This window comes from Protopterus annectens, chromosome 2.part0 (genome assembly GCF_019279795.1).
Source record: "Protopterus annectens isolate FY-2018-M chromosome 2.part0, PAN1.0, whole genome shotgun sequence".
Lineage (NCBI taxonomy): Eukaryota > Metazoa > Chordata > Ceratodontiformes > Protopteridae > Protopterus > Protopterus annectens.
The window spans coordinates 1,408,028,178-1,408,054,919 of NC_056728.1; the positions used below are offsets into that span (position 1 = coordinate 1,408,028,178).

The following is a 26,742-nucleotide window of genomic DNA, read 5'->3' on the forward strand; positions in this document are numbered from 1 at the left end:
TCTGGTGAAGAGTTAGCATCTTGAATTCTGGAATCACCAAAAAGGTGTTTAAGATAGAAAGGTCCCGGATAGGATGCCATGAGTTGTCTTTTCTGGGTACCAGGAAAAGTCTTGAGTAAAAACCATGTCCCTTTTCCTCTTCTGGTACAGTATGAATAGTTTTTAAGCTTGAGGGAGAGAGTACTTACTTTTGAGCCTCTGGCCAACCGTTTGGGGTTGGTAGCGTGTGAAAGTGAAATCTGTATCCCTGGGAAACTATATTTAAAACCCATTTATCCTGGGTAATGAGTTCCCAGTTTTTTGTTTGCAGAGCAATCTTTCCCCCTAAAGGAGCAATCAGTTGAGAAGTGCTTGGAAGTTTTAAAGTTAAGTCATTGAGACAGATTACCATAGGAGGGAGTCTTACTACTCCCCGATTTGGAAGTGGGGAGCCCCCCACTGCTTAGTCCTGTGTGTACCCTGGGACTGAAGCCTGGGTGTTCTGCTGGTTCTGGGTTTTTAACTAAGAAGGCCTGGAAGAGGCAGGAAAGGACCAATTCTTAGACGGCCAATGCCTACTAAATCTTGGAGGCTGTACTTGTAGAAATCTTCAACAGTTTGCATAGATTTAGCTTTTTCCTCCATCGTTTTAAGAACAGCTTCTGCTCTGTTGCCAAACAGGCAGTCTTTTATGGGAGTATCCAGCAATTTAGCTTTAACATGATCTTGTAAAGATTGCTCCTTAAGCCAAGCATGCCTTCTAAGTACAGACCCGGTGACAGCAGCCCTGCAAGATGCCTCTAGTGAATCAAAACCACATTGCAAAGTATGTTTTCCAACTTGTTCAGCAGAATGCATTAAATCCTGTAAATCCTTATTTTCAGCACAGTCAGGAATCAACATCATTTTCTGTTTAAGCAATCCAATAATATGCTGCTGATATTTTAACATAAGAAACTGGCAATTTAAGGCCCTGATGGCCAAGGTTGCAGAGGTGTGTTCCTTCTTACCCCCATCTATCCAGGGCCCTGGAATCTCTATCAGAGGGGGAAGGATTTCTGGCAGTAGTAGCCTTAATGCCCTTGGGTCCCTATGAAATGGTCTCTAGATCCGCAATAGGATTTTTAAAAAGGAACTTGTGAGAGTCAGGAACCCTGTAGTATCTATCAGGTTTTCTGGGAGCAGGAGGTAGAGAGTCAGGGGCCAAGCTAGATTCCGAAAAGGCATCATCAACAATGTCTAATACAGGAGGAATAGCTAAAGGCCTGTGTTGGGGCAGGAGTAAGAAATCCTTAAGCCTCTTTTTAGAATCAGAGTAATCCTGGCTTTCCCAGCGAAAATGCTCCCTAAGAGTATGCATGGTTTCACCAAAAAAAAAAAAAAAATCCTCTGGGGGAGATGCAGAGGGAACAGAGTCCTCTGCATCAGAATCCTCATAGGTAGATAAGGGTAAATCCTGGTCATCAGAGGAAACAGAAATTTCAGAATCCTGGTCAGAAGCATCATAAGCAAATTGAGTCCTAGGTCTCAGAGGGGAAAGGTTGGCTTCTCCCGATTAAAATAATAAGGTCTTCAGCCATTCTTATTTGTTTTTTAGGCATAGAGGCCTGACCATGCAGTCTGGCTGTTGGTTTTCTAGGCAATGTTCGAGTTTTAGGCCTTGAAGAAGAAGATGGCATCAGTTTAATAAGCAAGTCAGTAGGCCTAAATACACCCTCAGAAGCTAGTGCCTGCACAGCGGCTCCGGACCCATCCAAGGTGGAGACATCCACAGTTGCAGCATCTCGCTGCAAAACGGACTCCGAATGGGTCTTAGTAGAGGCCTGCGAATCTGAAGTAGTGGGTATCAGGGGCTGCGAAAGCACCTCACTGAGTACCGGTGAACTGGCAACTAGCTTAGGAGAAGCATCGTCGCCAGTTTTGGACCTAGGCAGCCTCTCTATCTTTATCTTTGCATTTTTTTGGAATGTCGGTAGTCAGGTGGTTTACTGAAGATGTATCTGATCAATTGAACCAAGTACCAAAATATTTAGAAGCAAAAATATACAGACGATGAATAGTTTGTGGTTTAAATAAGGCACAAAACCAACAGCGAGGTACGTCATGGTCAGGGCCTAGGCAAGGAATACAGTACGAATGAAAATCTTTATGAGGTATTTGCTTTCCACAAGAAATACAATTATTGACTTTTACTGATATCGATATAGAGCAAGAAAAACTTTCCCCAACGGGGTTCTTCGCTTTAGTTGAAGACTTCGGTTCTGAAACTCGAAAACGAAAATTTCAAGAGTCGGCCGACTGTCACTTGCGAACTGCTTCTGCTTCGGGCACCGCACAGCAAGAAAGACTGATGTAATGGTGTCAGCTGCATGCCTTATACCCCTGACTACCTGACGTCATGGAAGATGAGACAGCAATCGACACAGGACCCAAGACTTTGATAAATCAGGCCGACTGAGGGCTACTGCAAGCAGATAACCTAAATGTGATGACTGCAACAGTGAAACACGAAGAACACCTTGAAGCCCAAAGAAGAAAGTATACGGCCAAGGAGAAGCAAAAGCAAATGTCCTTGCAGGGCTGCAATGAGTGTCCTGCAGAGAGAGTATATCCTCGAGAAGATAGAGGATATCACGGGGATGGAGGGTTGGAAGGAATACTGCAACATGGAAGAGAAGGACATCTACGGCTATGGTAAGATTTTACACAACTATTCTATGTCCTTCTATTCCCATGTTGCAATATTCATACTGTGGGAGAGTACCACAGCTACTAGGAATGTTGGGAGGTGGCAGAGGTGGAGGATTCTAGGAATCCTTGCAGGATTGCCCTGCCAAAACCTGCCCTGGCCCGAGAGATGTGGTCCAGCTTGTAGTGCTTGGTGAAAGTATGGAATGTGGACCAGGTGGCTGCCTCCATGATGGATGCTGTGTCTAGTCCTTTCATGAAGGCCTTAGAAGTAGCCATGCCTCTGGTAGAATGCGCTCGCACTCCATGAGGCAATGATTTGTGATAAGAGTAGCAGAAAAGGATGGATTTTCTGATCCAGGAGGAGATGGTTTATTTGGAGGCTGCCTTACCCAAGGCCCTGGGATGGAAGGAAATGAATAGTTGATCAGATCTTCTGAAAGACTTGGTTTTGTCCAAGTAGAATCTCAGTTGCCTATGTACATCTAGGGAATGGAAGATCCTCTCCGCGGAGTTAGTAGGAGTGGGAAAGAACGTGGGAAGGTGAATAGACTGGTTTAAGGAAACCTCTAACTACTTTGGGCATAAAGGAGGGGTTAGTGCACAGGGAAACTCTGTCATTGTGGAACGTGGTGTAAAGAGGACAAGCCATCAGAGCCTGTAATTCAGACACTCTTCTAGCAGAGGCAATGGCCACTAAAAGGATGGTTTTCCATGTGTACATTTGAAGGAGATGCTGTGCTGGCTGGCTGAAAAGGGGGAAGGGTAAGCTTTTCTAGCACAAAGTTGAGATCTCAGGAAAGAGGAATGGGCTTTCTTGGTGGTCTGATGTGTAAGACCCCTCTCAGAAAAGTTTTACATCCAGCCTACAGAGAAGAGGTGGCTGTGAAGGCAAGCATGCAGAAATGGCTGAGAGATGGACTTTGACAGAAGAGTAAGCTAGTCCCTCCTTAATGAGTTCGCAGGTATAGTTCAGGACCAGGGGAGGATCTGCTAGAAATGGGTCCTTGTTTCTCAGAGAACACCATTTCGAGAATCTCTGCCATTTAGACAAGTATTTTTTTCTAGTTGTTGGTTTCCTGGCCTCCCTCAGGACAGAGAGCACGTCTTCCAAGTAGTGTTGTCTAAAAGGGATCAAATGTTGATCACCCACAGTTATAGTAAAGGCAGTTGTGGGTGCAGGAGGGATCCCTGTTGCTGAGTTAGTAGGTCCACCTGATGGGGTAACGTGTGGTGATTGCCCTTGGCTAGTAAAAACAGAAGGGGGAATAAATGTCGCCTTGGCCAATAGAGAGTCACCAGCAAGATTTTTGGTTGTTCCTTCCTGATTTTCAGGAGGACTCTCTGAATTAGAGGGAAGGGCAAGGAAGACGTATAGGTACATTCCCTGCCATGAAAAACTGAAGGCATCTACCCTCCAAGCTAGTGGTGAGTCCTGCTGCCAAATTTGTTCAGTTGTCTGTTCTGGGGGGAGGCAAACAGATCTAGTTGTGGTGTGCCCCACTGGTGGACTATGTGTAGGAAGGCATCCTTGTGCAACATCCATTCATGTTACAGTGATGTGGTTCTGCTGAGCAAGTCCACTTGCTTGTTTTCCTGAGAGGGGATGCATGAAGCTTTCAGGAAGAGGTTATGCTTTGCTGCTATTTCCCAGATTAGCAGGGTTATCCAACATAACCGGTAAGCCTTTGTCCCTCCTTGTTTAGGTATCAACACAACAGTCATGCTTGTCTGTCACAATGTGGAGTATTCCTGGTTGCAGCATGGGAAAGAAAACTTTTAGAGCTAGGAGGACAGCAGTCATCTCAATGACATTGATGTGCTGGTTTTGCAGGGCAGGGGACCAGCACTGTTGTACCCTGTAACCCTGCAGGGTTGCTCCCCATCCTAGGTCTGATGCATGTACACACAGACTGGGAAATGGGAGGAAGTTGAAGATGAATTCCCTGGTTGTTGGAAGCCTGCTGAATCCACCATTTCAGTTCTAATTTTAGACAGGGCAGAAGGGGGATGAGTTTGTCTAGAAGTTGTTGGCTCTGGGACCAAGCAGTCAAAGTGCCACGGGAATTTCCTCATGGGCATCCTTGCTAGTGGGAGCATGGAAATGGTGGCAGCCATGAGACCAGTTTGTAGAAACAGTCTTGCAGTTAAATGCAATTCTGTCAACAGACTTAGAAAATAGGAGGAGAGGGATTGTACTTTGTCTGGTGTTAAGAAGGATCTGTTAAGAGCTGTTCTGATTCTGCAGCCTAGGAAAACCTTGCTCTGTTGTGGGTGGCGAGAGGATTTTTGGAGGTTGAGAGTGAAACCCAGGTTGTTTAGAAGGGACATGGTGAATTGGAAATTTGCCTGAAGGGTGGACTGTGATTCTGCCAAAATGAGAATGTTGTCCAAGTAAGACTAGATTTGTATTCCCTTGGTTCTGCAGTGGGCGATGGCTGGGGCCAAGAACTTGGTAAAAACTCTGGGTGCTGTAGACAACCCAAAAGGCAATGCAGTAAATTGAAAATGAGTAGAGGGCCCAGAGAAGCACGGGAACTTCCTGTGGGAGGGTTTGACTGGGATGTGCAGGTATGGATCCTTTAGGTCCAGGGTAACCATGAAAACTTGAGTAGGAATGAAGGTTAAAAGAGTTTGAAGGGAGAGCATCTTGAAGGAGGGAACCTGTAGGAACAGGTTTAGGTAAGAGAGGTCCAGGATAGGTCTCCAGGGGCCATCCTTTTTTGGAACTAAGAACAGGCGGGAGTAGAAGCCTCGTCCCTCCTGACCTAAGGGAACTGGTTCTATGGTTCCTTGGGAGACTAGCTCCTGCAGAATGGGTGGAAGTAGAGGGAGTTGATTTTTGGGAGGGGAAAGGAACCCTTATTGGTGTAGGTTTTTCTTTCAGGAAAGAAAGTATCCTTTTTGGATGATGGAAAGAACCCACCGATCTGTAGTGATGGTTCTCCAAAAAGGGAGGCACTGGATAAGGTGGGCGGACAGGGGCACTTAGGCAAGGCAGTCACTCAGAGGAGGGTCCCCCTCTATCTTAAAAGGGCTGTTTGTTGGGGGGGGTCTGGGATATGGTTGTCTCAGAGATCCCCTACGTGATATGGCAGTAGAGGGGTGAGATGTGGAAGTGGCCCTTCTAACAAAGGATGTTTTGGCTGGGTAGTTCCTGTGTCATCTGGGCACTGGGAACACCAGCAAGTGCTTAATGTCCTGCAGTTCCTTGCAAGTTTTTAAAAAGTTGTGCAGCATTTTTGCTAACTAGAAAGTTGTTATCCAGAGGAGCATCCATGATCTTAGCTTTAAAATCATCTGGCAGAGGTTGTAGTCTGAGCCAGGTGTATCTGCGCAAGGTGGATGCAGTGGCAGAAGATCTGGCAACGGCTTCTGCGGCATCATAGCTGCACTGGATAGAGTGTCTGGCTACTTGGGGGGCCAGTGACAATTTGGAGGAAATGTCAGATTTGGCTGGACAGTCCGGGGTGGTAGCCAACAAGGTAGAGGCCTGACAGACTAGGTTAGGGCATACTTCACCATGTGGGTTTGGTAATTTATAGCCCTGAAAGCTAGGGTAGAGGAGATATATACCTTTTTCCCCATCCTGTCCATGGTTTTGCTGTATTTATCGGATGGCAGTAGGGAAGTAGAAGGGAACTGCCTAGACTGTTTGGGGATACTGCAAATAGAGCTGGGTCAGACAAAGGTGATTTTATTAGGAACTTGTAGTCATCAGGGACTTTGTAAAACCTATCCGGCCACTTAGGAGCAGGAGGTTGAGAGTCTGGATTCTTGGAAACAGAAGTGAAGGCATCCAAGAAAGCTGGAAGTACTGGAGAGATGGCTGAAGGTGAATGAGGAGTCAAGCTGTAGAAGCTCAAAGTATCTTTTCTGGGTTTCAGAGACTAAAAACGTATTCCACTTGAAATACTCTTTCAGTTTTGAGATAGTCTTGCCAAATGATAAGTCCTCAGGTGGGGAGTCCTCTTCAGGTGAGTAATAGTCTATGGCAGAGGCAATCTGTGAAACACAGCAGACAGATTCCTCAGAGGAGGAATAAGACTGATCTGGGTCTTCCTGGGTAACTGTTTGCTCTTCCTAGGTAACTGTTTGCTGAGTACATGCTAAAGGCAGGGAGGAGACAGAAGTTGGCCTAGGACTCAGTACAGGGATGCTAGTGGGAGTAAGGCCTGTAGGCCTAACAGCCATAAAGGCCTGCATCAAGGAGGAAGTTAAGGACTCCCAGTTTGGGGCTGCCAGAGGCGTCAGGCTCAAGTATTTAGTTTTCTGCTTCCTTTTAGAAGGGGTGTGTGTCTGGGTGGGCAAGGAAACAGAGACCTGCGCTGTTGTAGGAGAGGTCTCGGTTGGCCGGTCCAGCGATTGTTCCCCCACGACATTGGTTATGACCGACGTCTTAATCAACTCAAAGGATGTGCTTTTCCGTAGGTACTGGCATGGCCTCTTCCAGAGAAGCCATCGGAGCTGGAGTAATTGGGTGTTCCTCGGCCCAATGGTAGTCAGTGGGACATACGAAGGTGGAGCGACATCTGGAGAAGGCCTAAAAACCTTGGCCGCCTTCCATGATTGTTCGGCTTGGGCGGCCAACTTGGGATCCATCCTAAGAGCGAGATGGTTAAGACTTTGGTTTTCTAAAAATAGATTTAATGCGGACAGATGGCTGCGCAAGGTCTTTGGTAAGAAGGACTGGCAAATAGAGCAGGTCTTGTGGTCATGCGCCTTACCTAAGCAAAAAACACAGCAGTCGTGGGAGTCTCTGTGCGGAATCTGGCACCCGCAACCACATTTACTCTTTTTCTCCATCAGCTAGAGAAAAACTACAGCAACCAAGCTAAAGCTTAAGAAACTAAGAAAAAGGCAAAACCCCAGTGGGGTACTTATCTTTCAGAAGTCTTCGGATGTAGGAGCGAAGTGGTCGAAGTAATTGTCTGCAGCTGAAAAGTTCTGGAATCTGTGCGTGATGACATCACATTTATACTCCAAGGTTTATGGCCCTATGTGTGACGTCCCACACACCTACGGCAGCCAGGCTTAAAGCTTTTGTATAGGAACCGATGTCAGGTCGCTGAAGGGCTGGAAATCCCACAGTATGAATACTGAAACATGGGAATAGAAGGACATCAGACAATCCTTTGCTTGAAGAAGACATGTCTTGGAAGAGGCACCCAAGTGCTACTCCTATAGTTATGGGAAATTTTTGAATTCCTGAAAGTTACTAACGCCACGCATTTGCTGAACACCCTGATGGCCAAGGTGAGAACAACAAAATCAGGGCCCTGAATTAAAAATGACTGGCTTCCAATTGAAGAGAAAGAATCTTCTGGATTCCTCCTCTTCTTACAAGAAAGATAAACAGAGCACATCCACTCTTTCTGAAGACACAAAAGAATCAACTACTGAGAGACTAATCAAAAACGGGTATTTTCGACAAAACTGTTTAGGAAACCTGGGTCCAAAATGGGCTGGAGGTCCTTCATTTTCTTTGGAACCAAAAAGAGCAAGTGAAATCCTGAAGAGTTCTGGTTAGGGAGGACCTCCTGGATGGCTCTTTTTTGGAAAAGATAACAAACCTCTTTGCCTGACTGGGGGGACATCCAGCAATGGCGATAAAGGGGTGGCTGTATTTCCAAAAATGGAATTTGATAACCACCTGTCTCATGTGATGGCAAACCATGAATGAGGATAGAGGGATCTTCATCCCAGACTGCCTCCAAAGTGGAGCAGTAGGGCAAACCTTCAGGGATTCTGAGAATGCCCATCAGAGAAAGGCCCACTGCATCCCTGGTTCCATGGACATCCCTGGCCCATGGTCTTGCATCCATAAAAGTGGCCTCCCCTGCCTTGGCCACCTCTGTTAGAAGAATCATACTGATGCCTAGATTTACAAAACTAGAGTGAAAGAGTTGCTTGAAAACGACTCTGGTGGGATCTTTAAATCCAGCTGAGTGGTCACCACTGAAGAGGGGATCGGGGCCAAAGTCTCAAAGACTGATGTCTCTGATCAAAACAATGGAGCCATTAATTCGATCCCTCAGCTCTGACACTCTTTGGGTCCACATCTGAAGCATTTCCAGGGGCAGAGTTGGGTGCATCGGATCCAAAATCCCTGCAGTTGATGATATGTGGATCATCGGTTCCCAGAGCATAGGATTTAGTTAACTATTAGGATCTGAAAGGACCAGAGCCAATGAATGGACTGGTGAGGGAACCTGCACTGGGGTGAAATGTAAAGATCCAACAGGCTTCAAAGATGATGGAGTAGCAATGACCCCCATCTCAATCTATGTTTTCAGGAGCTTATTTAAAAGGTGATCCAAATCAATTTCTGAGGAACATTTATAGTATCTGAAGGACCTTGTAGATTGGGCTGAAGAAGGCCCAGAAATTGGTTTATCACTCCTCTTGGGATAATCTTCAATACTAACAGGAGCCATTAAATTCTGGATTTGGAAGAGGGACATATAGGTGGGGGTCTGAACTATATGGTCTTTGGTTTTAGGAACCTTAGGAGTTGACATTGCTCAGAAATATTGGATGGGTGTTTTCTTGACACTCAACCCTTGGGTTTCAGGGTGTGCCCCCCCCCCCCCAAAGATGATTTCTGATGACAACTGCCTTCAGATCTGGAGGAAGAAACCCTTTGGCCATTAATTTATTCCTCCTACCTGAAAGGCATCACAGATGTCGCACGAGGCACTGAGATGTGCAACCTCTAGACAAACCACACAAAGAACATGGGGAGCTTGAGTGGGAATTTTATGCCCACATTTGAAGCATTTCTTGAAGCTGTGTCTATTACAATAGTTACCAACAAAATACACAACACACACTACAGCTAAAACAGAAAATGTACTTTGGCCAGTAAGTTGTGTGTGTATATCATTTCTCTTTTTCTTCATATATGTGTATACATACACATATGTATAGATATTTATATACGTACATATCTACATTTATTTTACTATATATATATATATATATATATATATATATATATATATATATATACACATACACACACGGGTCTAGGACTATTTACTGAATGCACATTTCACTGAAAGTCAAATGACTGCACACAAATCATTGAAAGCTCAATTCACTGAAAGTTATATATGGCCTTTTCCCCACTGTTGTGCGACCCTGGAGTCAGTATATATAGTAAGGGGGGTGTGGAGGGCACTGCCCCTCACAGTTTGGACATATATTAACTTCAGAAAAGAGTAATTTATTGGAATTGCAAGTATCCATGTATATAGTTCAAAATATTTAAAATAGGTGGGGGGCTATGCCCTCCACCCCCCCCCCCCTTACTATACATACTAACTCCAGGGTCGCACTACAGTGGGGAAAAGGCCATATATAACTGTCAGTGAAATGTGTTTCAGTGAATTGTGTTTTCAGTGAATTGAGCTTTCAGTGAATTGTGCAGTCATATGTGTTTAAGGGAAATGTGCTTTCAGTGAATAGTCCTAGACCCATATATATATATATATATATATATATATATATATATATATATATATATATATATATATATATATATATATATATATGTGTGTGTGTGTGTGTGTGGTGGTGCTGCTGTGGCGTTGTCGCCTCACAGTTAGACGTTGCACGTTCGATTCTCAGAGTGTTTTGTGTGTGTCGACATGCGTGAATGGGCGTTCCTTCGTTGAAGGTTGTGCGTTAGGCCAGGCAAGCCAGCACGTAAAAATCTACTGGCAATCATTACTGGACCGGAGTTCCGCTGTGGCGACCCCTAACCGGGAAAAAGCCAAAAGACAGAAGATATATATATATATATATATATATATATATATATATATATAAACATATACATAAACACACAGCCAAGCTAGAGTTTTCACTGTTTGATACCTTAAACCTCCTCTAATGGAGGCCCACTAGAAATATGCAAATTACCCATTAAGAACATCAAATGTTTCATTTACATGGCTTTTGAATGTACATGACATGGCATACAGAGCAATTTTTATAAGGAGAACACTCAATCACAGCCTTATAACTAACACTAAAAGAACAGTTAAAATTTCACCGTGGCCAAAAAGGGTTAAAGAAAACTTCAAATATCTAAGGGAAACAGCCAGAAATTGCTAGACTAACTACATAAACAATCAAACTTAAACAAATAAGGTCAAAAGGTCACTATTCACAACTTTTCATTAGTTTTAATTAACAAATAAGAGGTGCAGTACTTAACTGACAAGAACAGCAATACTGTTTCAAGAGGTGGCAATCGAGATCTGAGCTAAACAGGGAAGAACAAGTTTAGGAAGGGCTCGAGGCTGGTGCAGTAAATCAGCCAGATCAGAGCAGGGGCTTGATAGACCCATATGTTGTATCAGACAGAAATTACAGCAGTGTTACAGAAACTACCAAAGAAACAAATATTCATAGAGAATTACTACTGAAGGACATTAGCAGGATGACTAGGATAAAACACTTTTAATTGCATTTAGTCATACTGTTATACACTGTTAGTAATGCATGTTATTTTCCATTTTATATGTGCTATAGCATTTCTAGTCATTAGAACTGCTGAATTCAGTGTGACCTACAATTGTTCAATGAGATGTTTTCATGTTTGTGATCATCTCCTGCAATTTTGTAAATTTGTTATACTACAAATAAATTTATACAAAAAACAAAGCTAAGTAAACATTAACACTGGAATTATCTGAAACTGGAGGCACTGAGCAGAAAACTAATACTGAAAGCATAAATAAGAACAGTTTTCAGTACTGCACTTGAAGTTCTACGAACTTGTAACAAAAATTTGCGGACATTCAAATGCCATACCTGTTTTAAAGAAGCGGATCAGACACTCATGAAGCCATGGGTGGTGAGGATCAATACCAAAAGCTCTTTTCACAGACTGCAACATTAAGAGGGGCTTCTCTGTGAACAAGAAATATAAATATTTCTCAAACACCACATTCTTTTATACATTTTCAAATGGAAGCAAGCATGCAAAAAAATGTATTCTTGCCATATTCAGGTGATCTTTGAAGGAACACTTACCCTTAGGGTCAACTGGGTTCATCATCAATAATTTAGTTTTTTCTTTGATGCTTCAACACTTAAAATGTATGCCCAGTGACACCGCATGCAGTGATGTAAGGTGCGAATTACACAAGTGTATCTGGGCCCTGAGCATGCCAGTTAATCCAAAAAAAACAGAGGAAACACTTCCCGCAAATCAAGAAATAAAGGTTTTTTTTTTTTTTTAACCTACACTGCAGAGTAACAAAATAAATGCCTATTCAACTTACAGAAGCTGCCAAGGCTGGATAGAACAACTAGTTCAAGCACAAGATGAAGGCAAGACATCTGGGATCAATTAAGGAGGGTCCCTTTCATTTATCAACTGACACGGTACAAAAGTACAGCAGTGAGAGTGCAACTGCTAAAGAAACAGATGTGCAAAGAGAATTACTACTGCAGGACATAAGTAGGATAAATGTATTCAGCCAAAGGTGGAAGTCCCAGTTTCAGTCTAGACCACAGCTACACATTCAACATTACCTTGCCACATCAAGGTAGTGATTTGGAAGCCAGCAATAAAGAGCATAACCCATACCACCTTTTGTTCTTTCTTTTGATGCTGGCACTTAAGGACCCATTGTCAACAAATGCTCTTACACCTAACCTAATTAATAATGTACGATGCAGTCTCCACCCACATACCCAAAAGAAAACAGGATGCACATTACTGGGTGTCTGTTGAAATTAAGACTAATCTTCAAACAAAGCTACAAGTGAGTATGTAAGTGAATACATGCAAACTCAAAAAATGCAGTATCCAAAAGTATATGCCATAATCTGAGGTAGAGTGACTCTGGAGTCAAGTACATACAAGAAAGAGTGGGGGACACAATTTCCCACGAACTATGTAAAAAAATTCCAAGATTCACTGTGTTTTTTTTTAAAAACACTTTCTGATATTCAGGACCTGCAATTTCAGGTCTCTCATTTGTGACAGGTAAGGATCCACAACACCCAGTCATTTGCAAACTGATATAGCATAAAGCCACACTGTAAATCCAAGTATTGCATCAGCTAAAGAAACCCAACCATACACTAACCCACAGCTGATAGCACAGATAAGCAGATTTAACAGGTTGGCAGATGTAAAGGAAATGCAGCTAGGACCCTCTTCTGCAGCAACAACCCATCTGTTTATTTAAGCATCTACACATATGGCAAGTACCTTCTCAGGAGTGTACTATGCTCATGTTAAGGATTATTGCTGCAGTGTATTATTACATTTATTGGAATCAAGCAGTGGAGATCCTGCCCCAAGTATGGATGGATGGCTATAACATCCCTTTAAGACAGTGGCAAAGGCTACTCTACTTCTGTACTGGACATCAAATCTGTAATTAATGAAGTTATGTTTGGAAATGTAAATAACAGCTGTATAAAATTCTTGAAGCAACAGTGGTAGCAGCTGATCTAGTTCAGTGTACCTGATCTACCCAGTCAAGGTCTTATCCTATACATGTCACAGCAAGAAGTGATTCAGTCTTCCAGCTACCAGGAAAGTATATACTTACTGGGTAACCTTGCTTGTAAGGCATGAAGGTAAACTGGTCAGGATATCTAAAATTATTTGCCCTGCTAGTGTTATCTCTCAGAAGTATGCATGCCCACGGTACATTTAACCCAATCTCCCTTCTTCTCAATTTGGTTAACAGGATGCTCACTGAGGGTTGACAGGAAGCAAGTGATTACTGCCTTATGGAGGACAGTACAAGAATCCCTGCATACAACAGCCTACAAGTCTGCACCTCCTCCGGCTTGAGGTAAATGCACAAACTTCCATGAAAAGTAAGCACTGCAGGTTCATAAGGAGGCAGAGTCAGTTTACAGTTGAGATGTAAGGCTATAAATAACATTCTGGTGACTGAAGATGCAGTGGGCTATTCAGGGATTAACTATGTCCAGCCATAGATGTTTAAGTAGAGGGCAAAGGTTGGCAGCTGCCTTTCAGGTCTCCAACAGGTTTTGCAGATATCCACCATGAGTTCAGCTTTTGGTGGAAGAGCATCAGAAGAGCGTCTTGACCCTGGTTAGGAGAACCTCTATTTCCACCCAAGACTTATGAAGATCACAATGGACCTTATCCCTCATCCCTAAATTCACGCCCCTTGTTACTAGGAAAAATCGATACCAACAGTCCCTAGACACACAGACAGCTTACATATGTGAAAAATAAAGTACAGTTCTGTAATTTACTATAACAGTTGATGTTTGAATGATCAGTGCTGCAGTAGCCTTAGCTATATGGGTTATAGTTATTCCTCTCAACTGCCCAAATTTTTGCAAAATATTTAGGTGTGTGTCATTTTTGGTCAGCTTATCATAAAATTTGTGCTTTTCTGATAAATCACTGGGGAGTGAAAACACAATGACAAATATTTGAGTTTCAGACTTCATACAAATCAGAAGTTAGCATACGGTCAAGAAGAAAATGATTTCTTGGAAAGAAATGAAAACAATGAAAACTTGCTCAAGTAAAACAATATGATTGTAAACAAAGATCGGAAAGGCAACATCAGGGAACTTGAATTATATATGAAGACATGACTTTTGAAAATACAACTCAGTACATTTTGAGGATCCATATTACATAATCAGAATATAATAAAGAGCTACACATTTACTATAACCATAAACTATTTTTTATTTTATTTCTAAAAGTTACACGTGACTAGACAGCTATGTCTTTTTAAAATAATAAATGGAAGGGTTAAAAGGAAAGGATTATACACACAGGTTTTAACTTGTAGATCAATAAAAGTTATTACATATTTTATTAGTATTGGCAATATACTAGATTTAAACTGTATTCATAAATTAAACAGTGTCATAACTGGATTGTATTCAAGCATAATGCTCAATATGAATATCAGATTAGCAAAGTTTAGTTAAATATTAAATCACATTTTAATATTTGCAGTCTTTAAAAGTAATTTAGAAATTCAAAAATAAGTTACAGTAGCAATCAAGGTTTTTGCTTAGATATATACAAAGTGTACATACAATCTATTTGATTAGACAGATTAGGAACTATTGTATCCATAGATTAGTAAATTTATAGATATGAACTTTATTAAAAACAAACATTAACAAAGTTACAATTAATAAAAATGTTTTGGGACAAAAATAAAAATACATGCTAATACAAAACATGTTATTCTATTAAGTTTCTATGTTCTTGACATAAATATTTAGAAATGGTCCCTATTTTTAGATCTTTGCCCCAACCCCCATGTATTTTTTTAGCTTTGTCCAGAATTCTTCTAAGTGGTTGAGAGGTATGGCCATATCCTGTATAGCATATAACAGCTGTCCAACTTTCAAAACTTCAGGGCACCTTCCACATGCCCAGTCTGCTAGACCTGAGCTGACTAGAGAGAGGTTTGGGTGCCAAGCTCTTTAGAGCTTTCAAGCAAATACAGCAAAGGAGGCAGAACCCTGAAAGGCAAATGCTAGGAAGAACAAAAATAAATGCCCATACCACGGAATAAACACGCCAAAAAACAATGGGAATTGGGGGGGGGGGTGGCTACAGCAGCAGCAACAATTATTTGAACATCTACTGTTATAGTAAGTTTACTTACACTATTGTACTATGTTCGTCATACTGATCACTGCTGCAATAGGCCTTAGTAATATGAGTAGATTTCTCCTTCCACCTCCCGAAAGAAGTAAGCTAAATTAGAGGCCAGGAGCCCATGGAGAATACCCTAGCAAAGCCTGATCTAGACCTAGAGAAGGAATCATGCTTATAATGCCTTGTAAAAGTTATTAACAGATGACCAAGTAGCAGCTTCTACAATATTACAGTAATAGGGCCCTTTCCAAAAACCCACAGATGAATACAAGACAATGGTACTGTGCACCTTGACCCTGCCTGAAATAGCTTTGTTGTCGTTAATATAACAAAAGGTAATAGCCACAGGTAACCATTTGGAAATAGGCTATTTTGACACAGGTCGTCCCTTATTACCTTCACAAGAAATGGAACAATTGATCTGAAGATCTGAAAGATTTTGTTCTACCAAGAAAGTTCCAGAGGTGTCTGAGGAAATAAAAGGTATGCACCAATATCCTCTACCACTCATTTATTGGTTCAGGAAACAAAACAGAGATGGACAGTTTGGCATAAACTCAGATACCACTTTAGGCACAAACAGAGGATTAGTTTCTCAAAAAAACTCTCTCTCTATGGAAAATGAGATAGGGTTGAATAACCGTAAGAGCTTGTAACTTAGATATCCTTTTTGTAGAGGTAAGAGCAATCAGTAAAACGGTTTTCCACGTTAAGAACTTCAAGTCAGCCAGGTTAGCAGGTTCAAATGGAGCAAGTGTTAGCTTCTCTAATACAAAGCTAAGATCTCAAGGAGGGGCCACTAGTTTAAATGGAGGACTCTTACGCAAACCCCCATCACATGAGAATGTGTTGAAACAGGAAAATATGGGCAAACATGCTGAAATTGCCAATAAATAAACATTGATGGTGGAATAAGAAAGGCCATAAGACAGTAACTTACACAAATACTGTGAAAACTGACAACCAGCCCCAAATGGGTTTTGGTTATGCTGTTGGCACCAACTAGAAATCCTTTCCCATTTAATAATGCTGGATTTTCTAGCAGCAGGCTTTCTTGCCTCAGTACCTGTTGCATGTCCTCAGTAAACAGGTGCCAAAAGAGAATTAAAATTCCATTCCTCAGGCAGTCAACTGAAGTTGAATAGGGTCAAGGTGCAACAAACACCTCAATTCTTGTGCTAGCAGATCCAATCTGTTTAGAGGATTGTGGTAACTGCCCTTGGCCATTTCCAAAAGAAGGGAGACCCACTGCTGCCTAGGCCAGAAGAGAGTCACTACAATGATCTTGGGAGATTCCTTCTGAATCTTCAGAAGTACCCTGGATATCAGTGGAAAGGGTGAAAAAGCATAAAGAAACATTTCTGTCCAAGGAAAAGAAAAAGGCACCTGTCTTACAGGCCTTCTTGCATGGAGTCCTGGAGCACAGTCTTGCCAGCTGACTGTTCAGAGACGAGATAGATGTCTATCTGAGGAGCTCCTCAGATGGATCAAATCTTCGAAGACCTCCTAATCTAGTTTCCATTCACAACGGTCTGCCCTTGTCCTGTTCAGCATGTCTGCCAAACAATTATGCTCTGATAGAATGTAGGATGCCTGTAGAGTGAGACTGTGCTATGAAGCTACATGCCAAGCTAACATGCTTATTCTGCAAAGAAGGTATGACTGGTCCCCTCCTTGCTTGCTGAGGCACCACCTGACTGTGGTATTGTCTAACAATCTGAAGAGGTCCTGAGGGCCAAAGACAGTTCAGAGTGTTGATTGTCTTGATAAGGACAAGCATCTCTTTTATATTTGTGCTTGCGTCTGTTTTTGGTTTCCCACACACCTTACCATTTCTATACCTTCTGAAACTGCTTCCAAAAAAAAGTTTAAGGCATTTGTGGCGAATGTTCTGGAACATGGAGGGAGAAGAAGAAACCTGGATTTATGACTATCTGTTATCTCCATGATGTGATTTCTCTCATGACAAACCCTAGCACTGGGATTTGAAAAGACAAAGGGTGTTGGTGCTGGAACCACAGAGACTTCACATACAACTGTATCTTCCTTGTGGGGAGTTTTGCCGAGCGTATTATGAGAATCATTGAAGCCGTGACAGCCAAAATCCTGAGGTATTCCCCTTGCAGTGACCAAAGTCAGAGTGGAAAGTCCTAAAAATATACATTTTCCTGTAAAAAAAAGCTCTCTGAACTGAGGTTTTTAGTTGACAACCCAGAAACACAACCCTGTGAGGACAATTCTGCAAAGGTAAGCAAATCATCTAAATATGGAAAACTGTGGACACCCTGTAGGCAGCAATGACCTATAACTGGAGCTAGACATACTGAGAACACTCAGTTTACTGGACAGTCCAAAAGGTAAGGCAGAGAAGTGAAAATGGGATCCAGACACACCAAACTTTAGAAATGCCTGACATCTGTATGAATATGGATGTGATGAGCATTGTTTACATCTAGTGTTATCAGAAAACCTGAATGAGGAAGAAGAGTTAACATTTTCCAAAGTGACATGGAATTGGGCACGATCACAAACAGGTTTAGGAAAGAAAGATCCAGAAATGGTCTCCAAGGATTCTTTCTTTGGCACTAAAACATCCTTGAATAAAACCCCTTTCCCACCTGGAAAAAAGGCAAGTACAGTTGTGTACACTTACCATAAATGTAGATGTTCAAGTGTATTCACTGTTGCAGTCATTACATTTGGGTTATCTGCCTGCAGGTAGCTCTCAGCTGGCCTGAATATCAAAGTCTTGGGTCCTGCGTCGGATGCTCTCTCCTCTTCCATGACATCAGGTTGTCAGGGGTATAAAACATGCAGCCGATGCCATTACATCAGTTTTTCCGAAGTCAGGGGGCTGGAGGGAGAGTAACCAGGACTGCAACAGTAAATACCACTCGAACATCTACATTTATGGTAGGTACACAACTGTACTATGTTCATCATGTTTCACTGTTACAGTCATTACACTTGGGTAGATTCCCAAAGCTAAGTCAGGGAGGAGGAAGTTAGAGAGCATTAGGACCAGCTATTAAGCCCTGCAAGACTGTAGTGGCAAAACCAGCTCTGGAATTAGAAAACATTGGCAAGTGGTAATGCTTGGTGAAGGTATGTACAGAGCTCCAGGCAGCAGCTTCTATGGTGCCCCTGGTAGGCACACCTCTGAGAAAGGCTGTAGAGGTGGATGCAGCCCTGGTGGCATGTGATCTTATTCTCTGAGGGGTAGGTTTCCCATGTTGCTTATAGCAGAAAAGGATGCAATGGCCTATCCACTTAGAAATGGTTTGATTTGAAATGGCCTTCCCCTCTACCCCTGCAGCAAAGGCAACTAGCAGCTGTTCAGTTTTTCTGAGAGGCTTAGCCCTGTCTAAATAAAATCTTAGTTGTCTGTGCACATCCAAAGAGTGCAGTATTCATTCTCCTTTGTTCTGTGGATTTGGAAGAAAGGTAGGCAAATGAATGGACTGATTAAGGGCCACACTGGATACCACCTTGGGCATAAAAGAAGGATTGGTCCTAAGGGACACCCTGTCCGCATGGAAGATGATGAAGAGCTCCACTGCCACAAGGGCCTGAAGTTCAGACACTCTTCTTGCTGAAATGATGGCTAGAAGGAAAGCAGTTTTCCAAGATAGGAATTTCAACTCTGCAGTTGCAGCTGGCTCAAAAGGAGGTAGAGTGAGCTTTTCCAATACAAAGTTAAGGTCACAGGCTGTTGTAGGGGTTCTCCTGGGTGGTCTTAAATTTTTGACCCCTCTAAGGAATTGTTTCAGCAGGGGGTGAGAGAAGAGGAGTGGCTCAGTATTATAATGTGCTGAAATGGCTGAGGCATGAATTTTAATTGATGAGAATGAAAGGCCCTTGTGGAGCATCTCTGTTAAGTATTGAAGAATATGCGGTAAGCTGGGCACTGCTGTGCCCATCCCTTGAGTCTGGCTCCAGGACCAGTATCTTTTTCCACTTTTCAGCATAGGATTTTCTAGTACTAGGCCTCCTGACCTCCAGAATGACATCTAGCACCTGCTTAATGAGTGATGCTTTTGGAGAGCTCAGGGAATTAGCCAGGCTGCAAGGTTCAGGGTTTGAAGCTGGGGGTGCAGAATCCGGCCCTCCTGCTGGGACAGCAAGGAAGGGGTCTGAGGCAAGTGCCATGGGTCCAGCAGTGACATACTGTGCAAGAGGGGGTACACCAGTGTTGGCGTGGCCAGTCTGGTGCAATCAGTATTGTCCTTGGTTTTTCTTTGTTTGATCTTTAGCAGAACTTTTGAGAGGAGAGGCAGAGGGGGGAAAGCATAAACTGAGAGGCTTTCCCAGGTGAAGGACAGGGCATCCACTTTCCAAGCTTGGCTGTGGGGAGTCCTTGTGCAGAATTTGTCCAATTGGTAGTTCTGAGGGGAGGCAAATAGGTCTATCTCTGGGTTCCCCCATTTGTTTCTCAAAATGTTGAATATCTTTGGCTCTAGTTTCCACTCGTGTGGGTCTATCAGATTTCTGCTTAGGTCATCTGCCAGTAAATTTAGCTTGCCTGGCAGGAATTGAGATTGTAGGTGCACTTGGTAGCTCAAGGCTGTTGTCCACAGAGCCATGGCTAGTCTGCAGAGAGGATACGACTGGGCTCCTCCCTGCTTGTTTATGTACCACATAATAGTGGTGTTGTCTGTCTTTACCAATTGTCCTGGAAGAATGTGGTCCTTGAAGGCTGTCAGTGAATTCTGTACAGCTAACATTTCTTTTTGATGGATATGCAGGTGCATCTAACTCTGGTTCCATTTGCCCTGAATGCACTGCCCTGCCAAGTGAGCCCCCCATGTATAGTCTGACGTGTCTGTTGTTAGGGTTTGGGTGGCAGGGGGTAGAATTAATTGCACTCCCTTGTTGTGGGAGCAGGCCTCTGCCCACCAAAGGAACTCTGTCTTTATACAAGGAATGATGGGAATCATTGATTACAGGTCCTGTGAATGTTGACACCATAGATTTATTAGATACCATTGAAGCTTCCTCATATGAAGTATTGCATATGGAATTAACAAAATGTAAGAGGCCATAAACCCCAGGGCTTCCAGTATTTTCTTTGCAGATAGCTGGGTTTTCATGGCAAGTAGCTTGAAGTAGGTTGTCAAATGAACTTTTTTCTCTGGAGTGAGGAATGCCATCTAGGAAGTTGTGTTCAAGCTTGCTCCCAGGAATACAATCTGTTGCAGGGTAATAGGTGTGATTTCTTCTCGTTGACTGTGTACCCCAGAGTGAAGTTAGAAGTCTCTTTACAAATGCCAGGTGTTCTAATAGCAAGTCGTGACTCTGCCTGAATCAGGCAATCGTCCAAGTATGGGTAAATCTCAATATTTCTCTGCCTGCAAAATGCAATGGCTGGAGCTAGGCACTTTGTGAATACCCTGGGTGCAGTAGATAAGCCAAAGGGAAGTCTAGAGAACTGATAGCGCATGGAGCCTGCCCTGAAGCGTAGGTATTTTCTGCAGGATTCCCTTATTGGGATGTGCAGGTAAGCTTCTTTTAAGTCTAGAGTTGCCAGTCAGGCATCCTAGGCTAGCATAGGAAGAAGCTGTTGAAGAGTTAGCATTCTGAATTTTGGAACCACCAGAAAGGTGTTAAGAATAGAAAGGTCCACGATAGGACGCCAGGAGTTTTCTTTTCTGAGAACCAGGAACAGTCTTGAATAAAAACCTTGTCCCCTTTGTTCTGCTGGGACAGGTTGAATAGCCCTGATACTGAGGAGAGAGAGCACTTATTTTTGGGCCTCCGCCCACTGGTTTGGGTGGAGGTCTGGCCATCCACTTGGGGTTGGGAATGAGTGGAAGTGGAATCTGTATCCTAGGGAAACTATGTTTAAAACCCATTTGTCCTGGGTAACGAGTTCCCAGTTTTTTGCATGCAGCGCGAGCTTTCTTCCTAAGGGAGCAAGTAATTGAGCAAGGCTTGGTAGAGTTAAGGATAAGTCATTGCCCCATTTTTCCATAGAGGGGTGGCTTACTACTCCCTGCTTTGGAAGTGGGGGGCCCCCACAGCTTAGATCTGTGCATAGCCTGAGACTGAAGCCTTGGTGGTCTGTTGCTCCTGGGTTTGGACTGAGAAGGCCTGGAAGGGACTAGAAAGGACCAGTTCTTTGAAGGCCAATGCCTATTGAATTTATGTGGCTGTACTTGTAAGAAAACCTTAACAGTTTGCATAGATTTAGCTTTTTCCTCCATCCTTTTGAGGACGACTTCTGCTTTGTTGCCAAAAAAGCACTCTTGGTTTAAGGGTGCATCCAGTAATTTAGCTTTAACATGATCTGGCAAGTTTTTTTCCTTAAGCCAAGCATGCCTTCTAAGTACAGACCCAGTGACAGCAGCCCTGCAAGATGCTTCCAAAGCATCAAAACCACACTGCATAGTATTGTTTACCTACTTGGTCAGCAGAATGCATTAACTCTTGTAAATCTTTGTGTTCAGCAGAGTCAGGAATCAACACAATTTTCTGTTTAATTAATCCCATAATATGCTGCTGATACTTTAACATATGAAACTGGCAATTTAAAGCCCTAATGGCCAAAGTAGCAGAAGTATATACCTTCTTACCCCATCTGTCTAAAGCTCTAGAATCCCTATCAGAAGAGGTAGGATTTTTGGCAGTAGTAGCCTTAATGCCTTCTGGTACTTGGGAAATGGTCTCTGGATCCACAATAGGATTCTTGAAAAGGAATTTGAGAGAGTCAGGTACTCTGTAGTACCGGTCAGGTTTCCTGGGAGCTGGAGTCAAAGTGTCTGAGGTAAGGCTGGATTCTAAGAAAACATCATCTAAAATCTCCAGGACAGGAGGGATAGCTAGAGGCCTGTGTTAACGCAGGTTTAAAAATTTTCGAAGTCCCTCTTTGGACTGAGAATAGTCCTGGTTTTTCCAGTGGAAATGCACCCTAAGGGTATGCAAGGTTTCACCAAAAGAAAAATCTTCTGGAGGGGAAGCAGAGGGAATGGAATCCTCTGCATCAGAATCCTCATAAGTAGATAAGGATAAATCCTGGTAGTCAGAAGGAACAGAGATATCAGATTCCTGGTCAGAAGAATCAGAAAGAAAACCAGTTCTAGGTCTCAGAGGGGGAAGACTGGCTTCCCCTAATTAATGTAATAAGGTCTTCAGCCATTCTAATCATTTGTTTTTGAGGCATATGGGCCTGAGAATGCACTTTGATCATCTGTTTTCTAGGTTTAGTGCAAGCTTTAAGCCTGAGGAATTCGGTATTCTTAGCTTGAAATGAAGTCATAGGTTTAATATGAAAATCAGTAGGCCTGAATACACCCTCAGAAGTCGGTGCCTGCACAGCGGCTCCGGACCCATCCAAGGTAGAGAAATCCACAGGTTCCATAGTCGAAGACGCATCTCGCAGCATACCGGATTCCGAATGTGTCTCAATAGAGGCCTGCGAATCTGTAGTAGTGGGTATCACGTGCTGCGAAAGTGCCCGAGTACCGGGCAGACTGGTGACTAGCTTATCGGAAGCGTCAGCAGTTTTGGACCTAAGCAGTCTCTCTCTCTGTCTTTATCCTTACGTTTTTTTTTGGAAGATCAGTAGTCGGATGGCTTACCGAAGCCATTTCGGAGTACAGAGAATGAGAACAAAAGCATTTAGATACAAAAATAGCCCGAAAATGAATAGTTTGGGTGTTGAACAAGGCACAAAACCGACACCGAAGGACGTCGTGGTCTGGGCCTTAACAGGTGTCACGGTAAGAATGAAAATCTCGGAGGTATTTGCTTTCCACAGGCAAGACAATTGTTAAATTTTTCTGACATCGGTTAGAGCAAGATAAAAAGGACCTCCAACGGGGTACTTATCTTTTTGAAGACTTCAGGTCTGAAACTTGAAAATGAAAATTTCAGGAGTCGGCCGACTGGCACTTGCGAACTGCTTCTGCTTCAGGCACCGCACGGCAAGAATGACTGACGTAATGGTGTTGGCTGCATGTTTTATACCCCTGATGACCTGATGTCATGGAAGAAGCGACAGCATGCGATGCAGAAATCTGAAGACTCTGGTATTCGGGCCGGCTGAGGGCTACCTGCAGACAAATAACCCAAATGTGATGACTGCAACAGTGAAACACGAAGGACATCTTGGCTTGCAAAATGCATAAGCTCCTGTAATTCTTTATTTTCCGCACAGTCTGGAACGGTAGATAATTTTTGTTTAATGAGTTCCATAGTATGCTGCTGGTATTTCAGCACGTGGAACTGACAATTTAATGCTCAAATGGCAAGAGTTGCAGAGGTGTATACTTTTTTACCCCATCTGTGCAAAGCTCGTGTCAGGTTTCCTGTGAGCAGGAGGTAGAGTATCAGGAGTTAAACTGAATTCCATGAAAACATCATCCACAACATCCAGAACAGGAGGGATAGGTCTGTGCTGTGGTAAATCAAAAAATTCCCTGAGTCTCTTTTTGGACTGAGGATAATCCTGGCATTCCCAATGGAAATGCTCTCTCAAGATATGCAGGGTTTCACCAAAAGAAAAATCCTCTGGAGGAGAGGCAGAAGGAATGGATTCCTCTGCATCTGAATCCTCATAAGCAAATAAGGGCATGTCTTCATAATCAGAAACCTCAGAGTCGTCGGACTCTTGGTCAGATAAAGCTGCTGGGGACAAGTCTCTGTTTTAGAAGGGGTAGGCTGGCTTCCCCTAATCAGCATGATAAGGTCTGCTGCCATTTTAAGCATTTGAGATTGAAGCAGGTGCTTGAGCTAGGGTTGTCGGTTATTTAGGTGTAGTTCGTACCCTGGGCCTTAGAAGCTCACTAGTTTTAGAAAGAACTGAAGACATGAAAGAAGTTGTCATTGTGTGTTAAATATCGGTAGTGCGACGAACTTCCTCAGAAGCTGGCTACGGACCCATCCAAGGTAGAGACATCCGCAGGTTCCGTAGTCAAAAAGAGTCTCATGGCATACCTGACTCCAAACGGGTTTCGGTAAGCGTAAGCTGCATGCTTTATACCCCTGACTACCTGCCGTCATGGAAGATGAGACAGCAACTGATGCATGACCCAAGACTTTGATAATCAGGTCGACTGAGGGCTACTGCAAGCAGATAACCCAAATGTGATGACTGCAACAGTGAAAAAAAAAGAACATCTAGGACTGCAACAGTGAATACACTCGAACATCTACATTTATGGTAAGTGTACACAAAGTACAGTTGTGTACACTTAACATAAATGTAGATGTTAGAGTGTATTCACTGTTGCAGTTATTACATTTGGGTAATCCTGCTGGCAGGTTGCCCTCAGCCGGCCTGAATTCCAAAGTCTAGGGTCCTGCGTCGGCTGCTGTCGCCCCCTCCCTGACATCAGGTCATCAGGGGTATAAAAGAAGTAGCAGACGCCATTTTCTTCAGTTTTTCTTGCCCCAGATGTCAGGTGCCCCCAAAAGGGTAGCCAAACTTTATATAAATACACCAATATAAATTTTACCTTCATCTATAAGCAAATGCACCACACAGGTAGTATAAATCAGAGAAGGAAAGGTAAGGTCCAAAAGAAAAAAGGGGGAAGGTGGGTGGGTAACCTGGACTGCAACAATGAATACACTTGAATATCTACATTTATGGTAAGTGTACACAACTGTACTATGTTCTTCATGTTTCACTGTTGCAGTCATTACATTTGGGTAGAGTCCCAAAGCTATGGTTGGGGGGCTGGTACTAGACAGCAGAAGGAGCGGCTAAGAGGCCCTGCAGAATTGCAGTGGCAAAGCCTGCCCTGAGTAGAGTGGCAGATGATAGTGCTTTGTAAAGGTGTGCACTGAACTCCAAGTAGCCGCCTCTAAAATGTCTCTGGTTGGTACTCCCCTGAGAAAGGCTGCTGAGGTGGCTGCAGCTCTGGCGGAATGAGGCCCAATTCCCTTAGGCACTGGCTTGCCGTGGTGTAAGTAGAATAAATGAATGCAGTGTCCTAACGACTTAGAAATACTCTGCTTTGAGATGGGCTTTCCTTGTGATCCTGCAGCATATGTCACTAGTAATTGCTCTGACTTCCTGAAAGCTTTGGTTCTGTCCAAGTGGAATCTAAGGTGTCTGCGCATGTCCAAAGAATGCAGAATTCTCTCCCCCTTGTTCTGTGGATTTGGGGAAAAAATAGGCAGATGGATGGCTTGGTTAAGCGTCACACTGGACACTACTTTAGGCATAAATGTTGGGTTTGTCCTCAAGGAGACCCTGTCTGTATGAAAAATGATGAAAGGTTCCACAGCCATGAGCGCCTGTAGCTCTGAAACTCGTCTTGCAGAAGTAATTGCTAAGAGCAGCGCTGTCTTCCAAGATAAAAACTTTATATCAGCAGTAGCTGCTGGCTCAAAAGGAGGTAGGGTGAGTTTTTCCAATACCTAGTTGAGGTCCCATGCAGGTAGTGGTAGTCTCCTTGGGGGCCTTACTTTTTTGGCTCCTCTGAGGTACTGCCTTAATAAAGGATGAGAAAAAAGTGGTGGCTCTGTATTGTAATGAGCCGAAATGGCAGAGGCATGAATTTTAATTGATGAAAAAGATAGGCCTTTGTCCAGCATCTCAGTTAAGTATTGCAAAATCTGAGGAATATTTGGTACCGCTGAATCGGTTCCTTGTGCCTGGTTCCAGGCACAGAATCTCTTCCATTTTCCAGTATAAGACTTTCTAGTGCTAGGCCTTCTGGCTTCCAGAATGACATCCATCACAGCTTTACTGAGAGGTGTTTTTTGTATGACTACATTATCTGCCATGCTGCCAAGTTTAATGTCCTGAGTTGGCTGTGCATGATCTGATTGTTCTGCTGGGACAGTAGTCAAGGTATTTGAGGTAAGGGCCAAGCTGGGTATAGAGATAAGTTCCTTAGTACTGGCGTGGCCAGTCTGGGGAAATCAGTATCATCTTTGGCTTCTCCTGTCTGACCTTTAGGAGCACCTTGGGGAGTAGAGGCAGTGGAGGAAAGGCATATACTGATAGTTTTTTCCAGCTGAAAGATAGGACGTCCACTTTCCATGCTTGTCTGTGATAAAGTACAGTTTTGTACCTACCATAAATGTAGATGTCCGAACTGGCTTCGCCAGATACCCCAGAATGTTAGGCATATCTATGTTTGACACATCTTTTCCTCTTTCCACTCAAATGACAAACCTTTTCCATTTTCCAGCATAGTTCCTTTTTTTGTTGGTTGTGTGGCTTCAAGAATAATATCTTTAACTCTTTTTTTTTGGGGACTAGATTAGCTGCTGCTATGTGATGTCCCATGCAGTCAGTGCAGCGCTTTTAGGCTTTTGGATGATGCTGTAGTTGTTCTGAGTTAATAAAGGCATCAAAGGTATTCAGCGATTGTTCTCTCAGTAGTGACATGCTTCTTTTGGCCAGCGGTACAAATATTGCCTGTAACTGAATGTTGTAGCTGAGTGCCAGCCAGGGTCCACAGCTCCAATTCTGCATA

The 26,742-nt window shown here is 43.2% G+C and overlaps 1 protein-coding gene across 1 annotated transcript in view; it reads right to left on the bottom strand.

Annotated features, from left to right (window-relative positions):
* NAA15 (N-alpha-acetyltransferase 15, NatA auxiliary subunit) overlaps window positions 1-26,742 on the bottom strand; it is a 2,782,393-nt gene that overhangs the window by 506,372 nt on the left and 2,249,279 nt on the right. Inside the window, exon 16 of the mRNA XM_044060403.1 lies at window positions 11,491-11,589. Coding sequence (XP_043916338.1) covers window positions 11,491-11,589 — 99 coding nt within the window. The remainder of the gene's footprint in view (window positions 1-11,490; window positions 11,590-26,742) is intronic.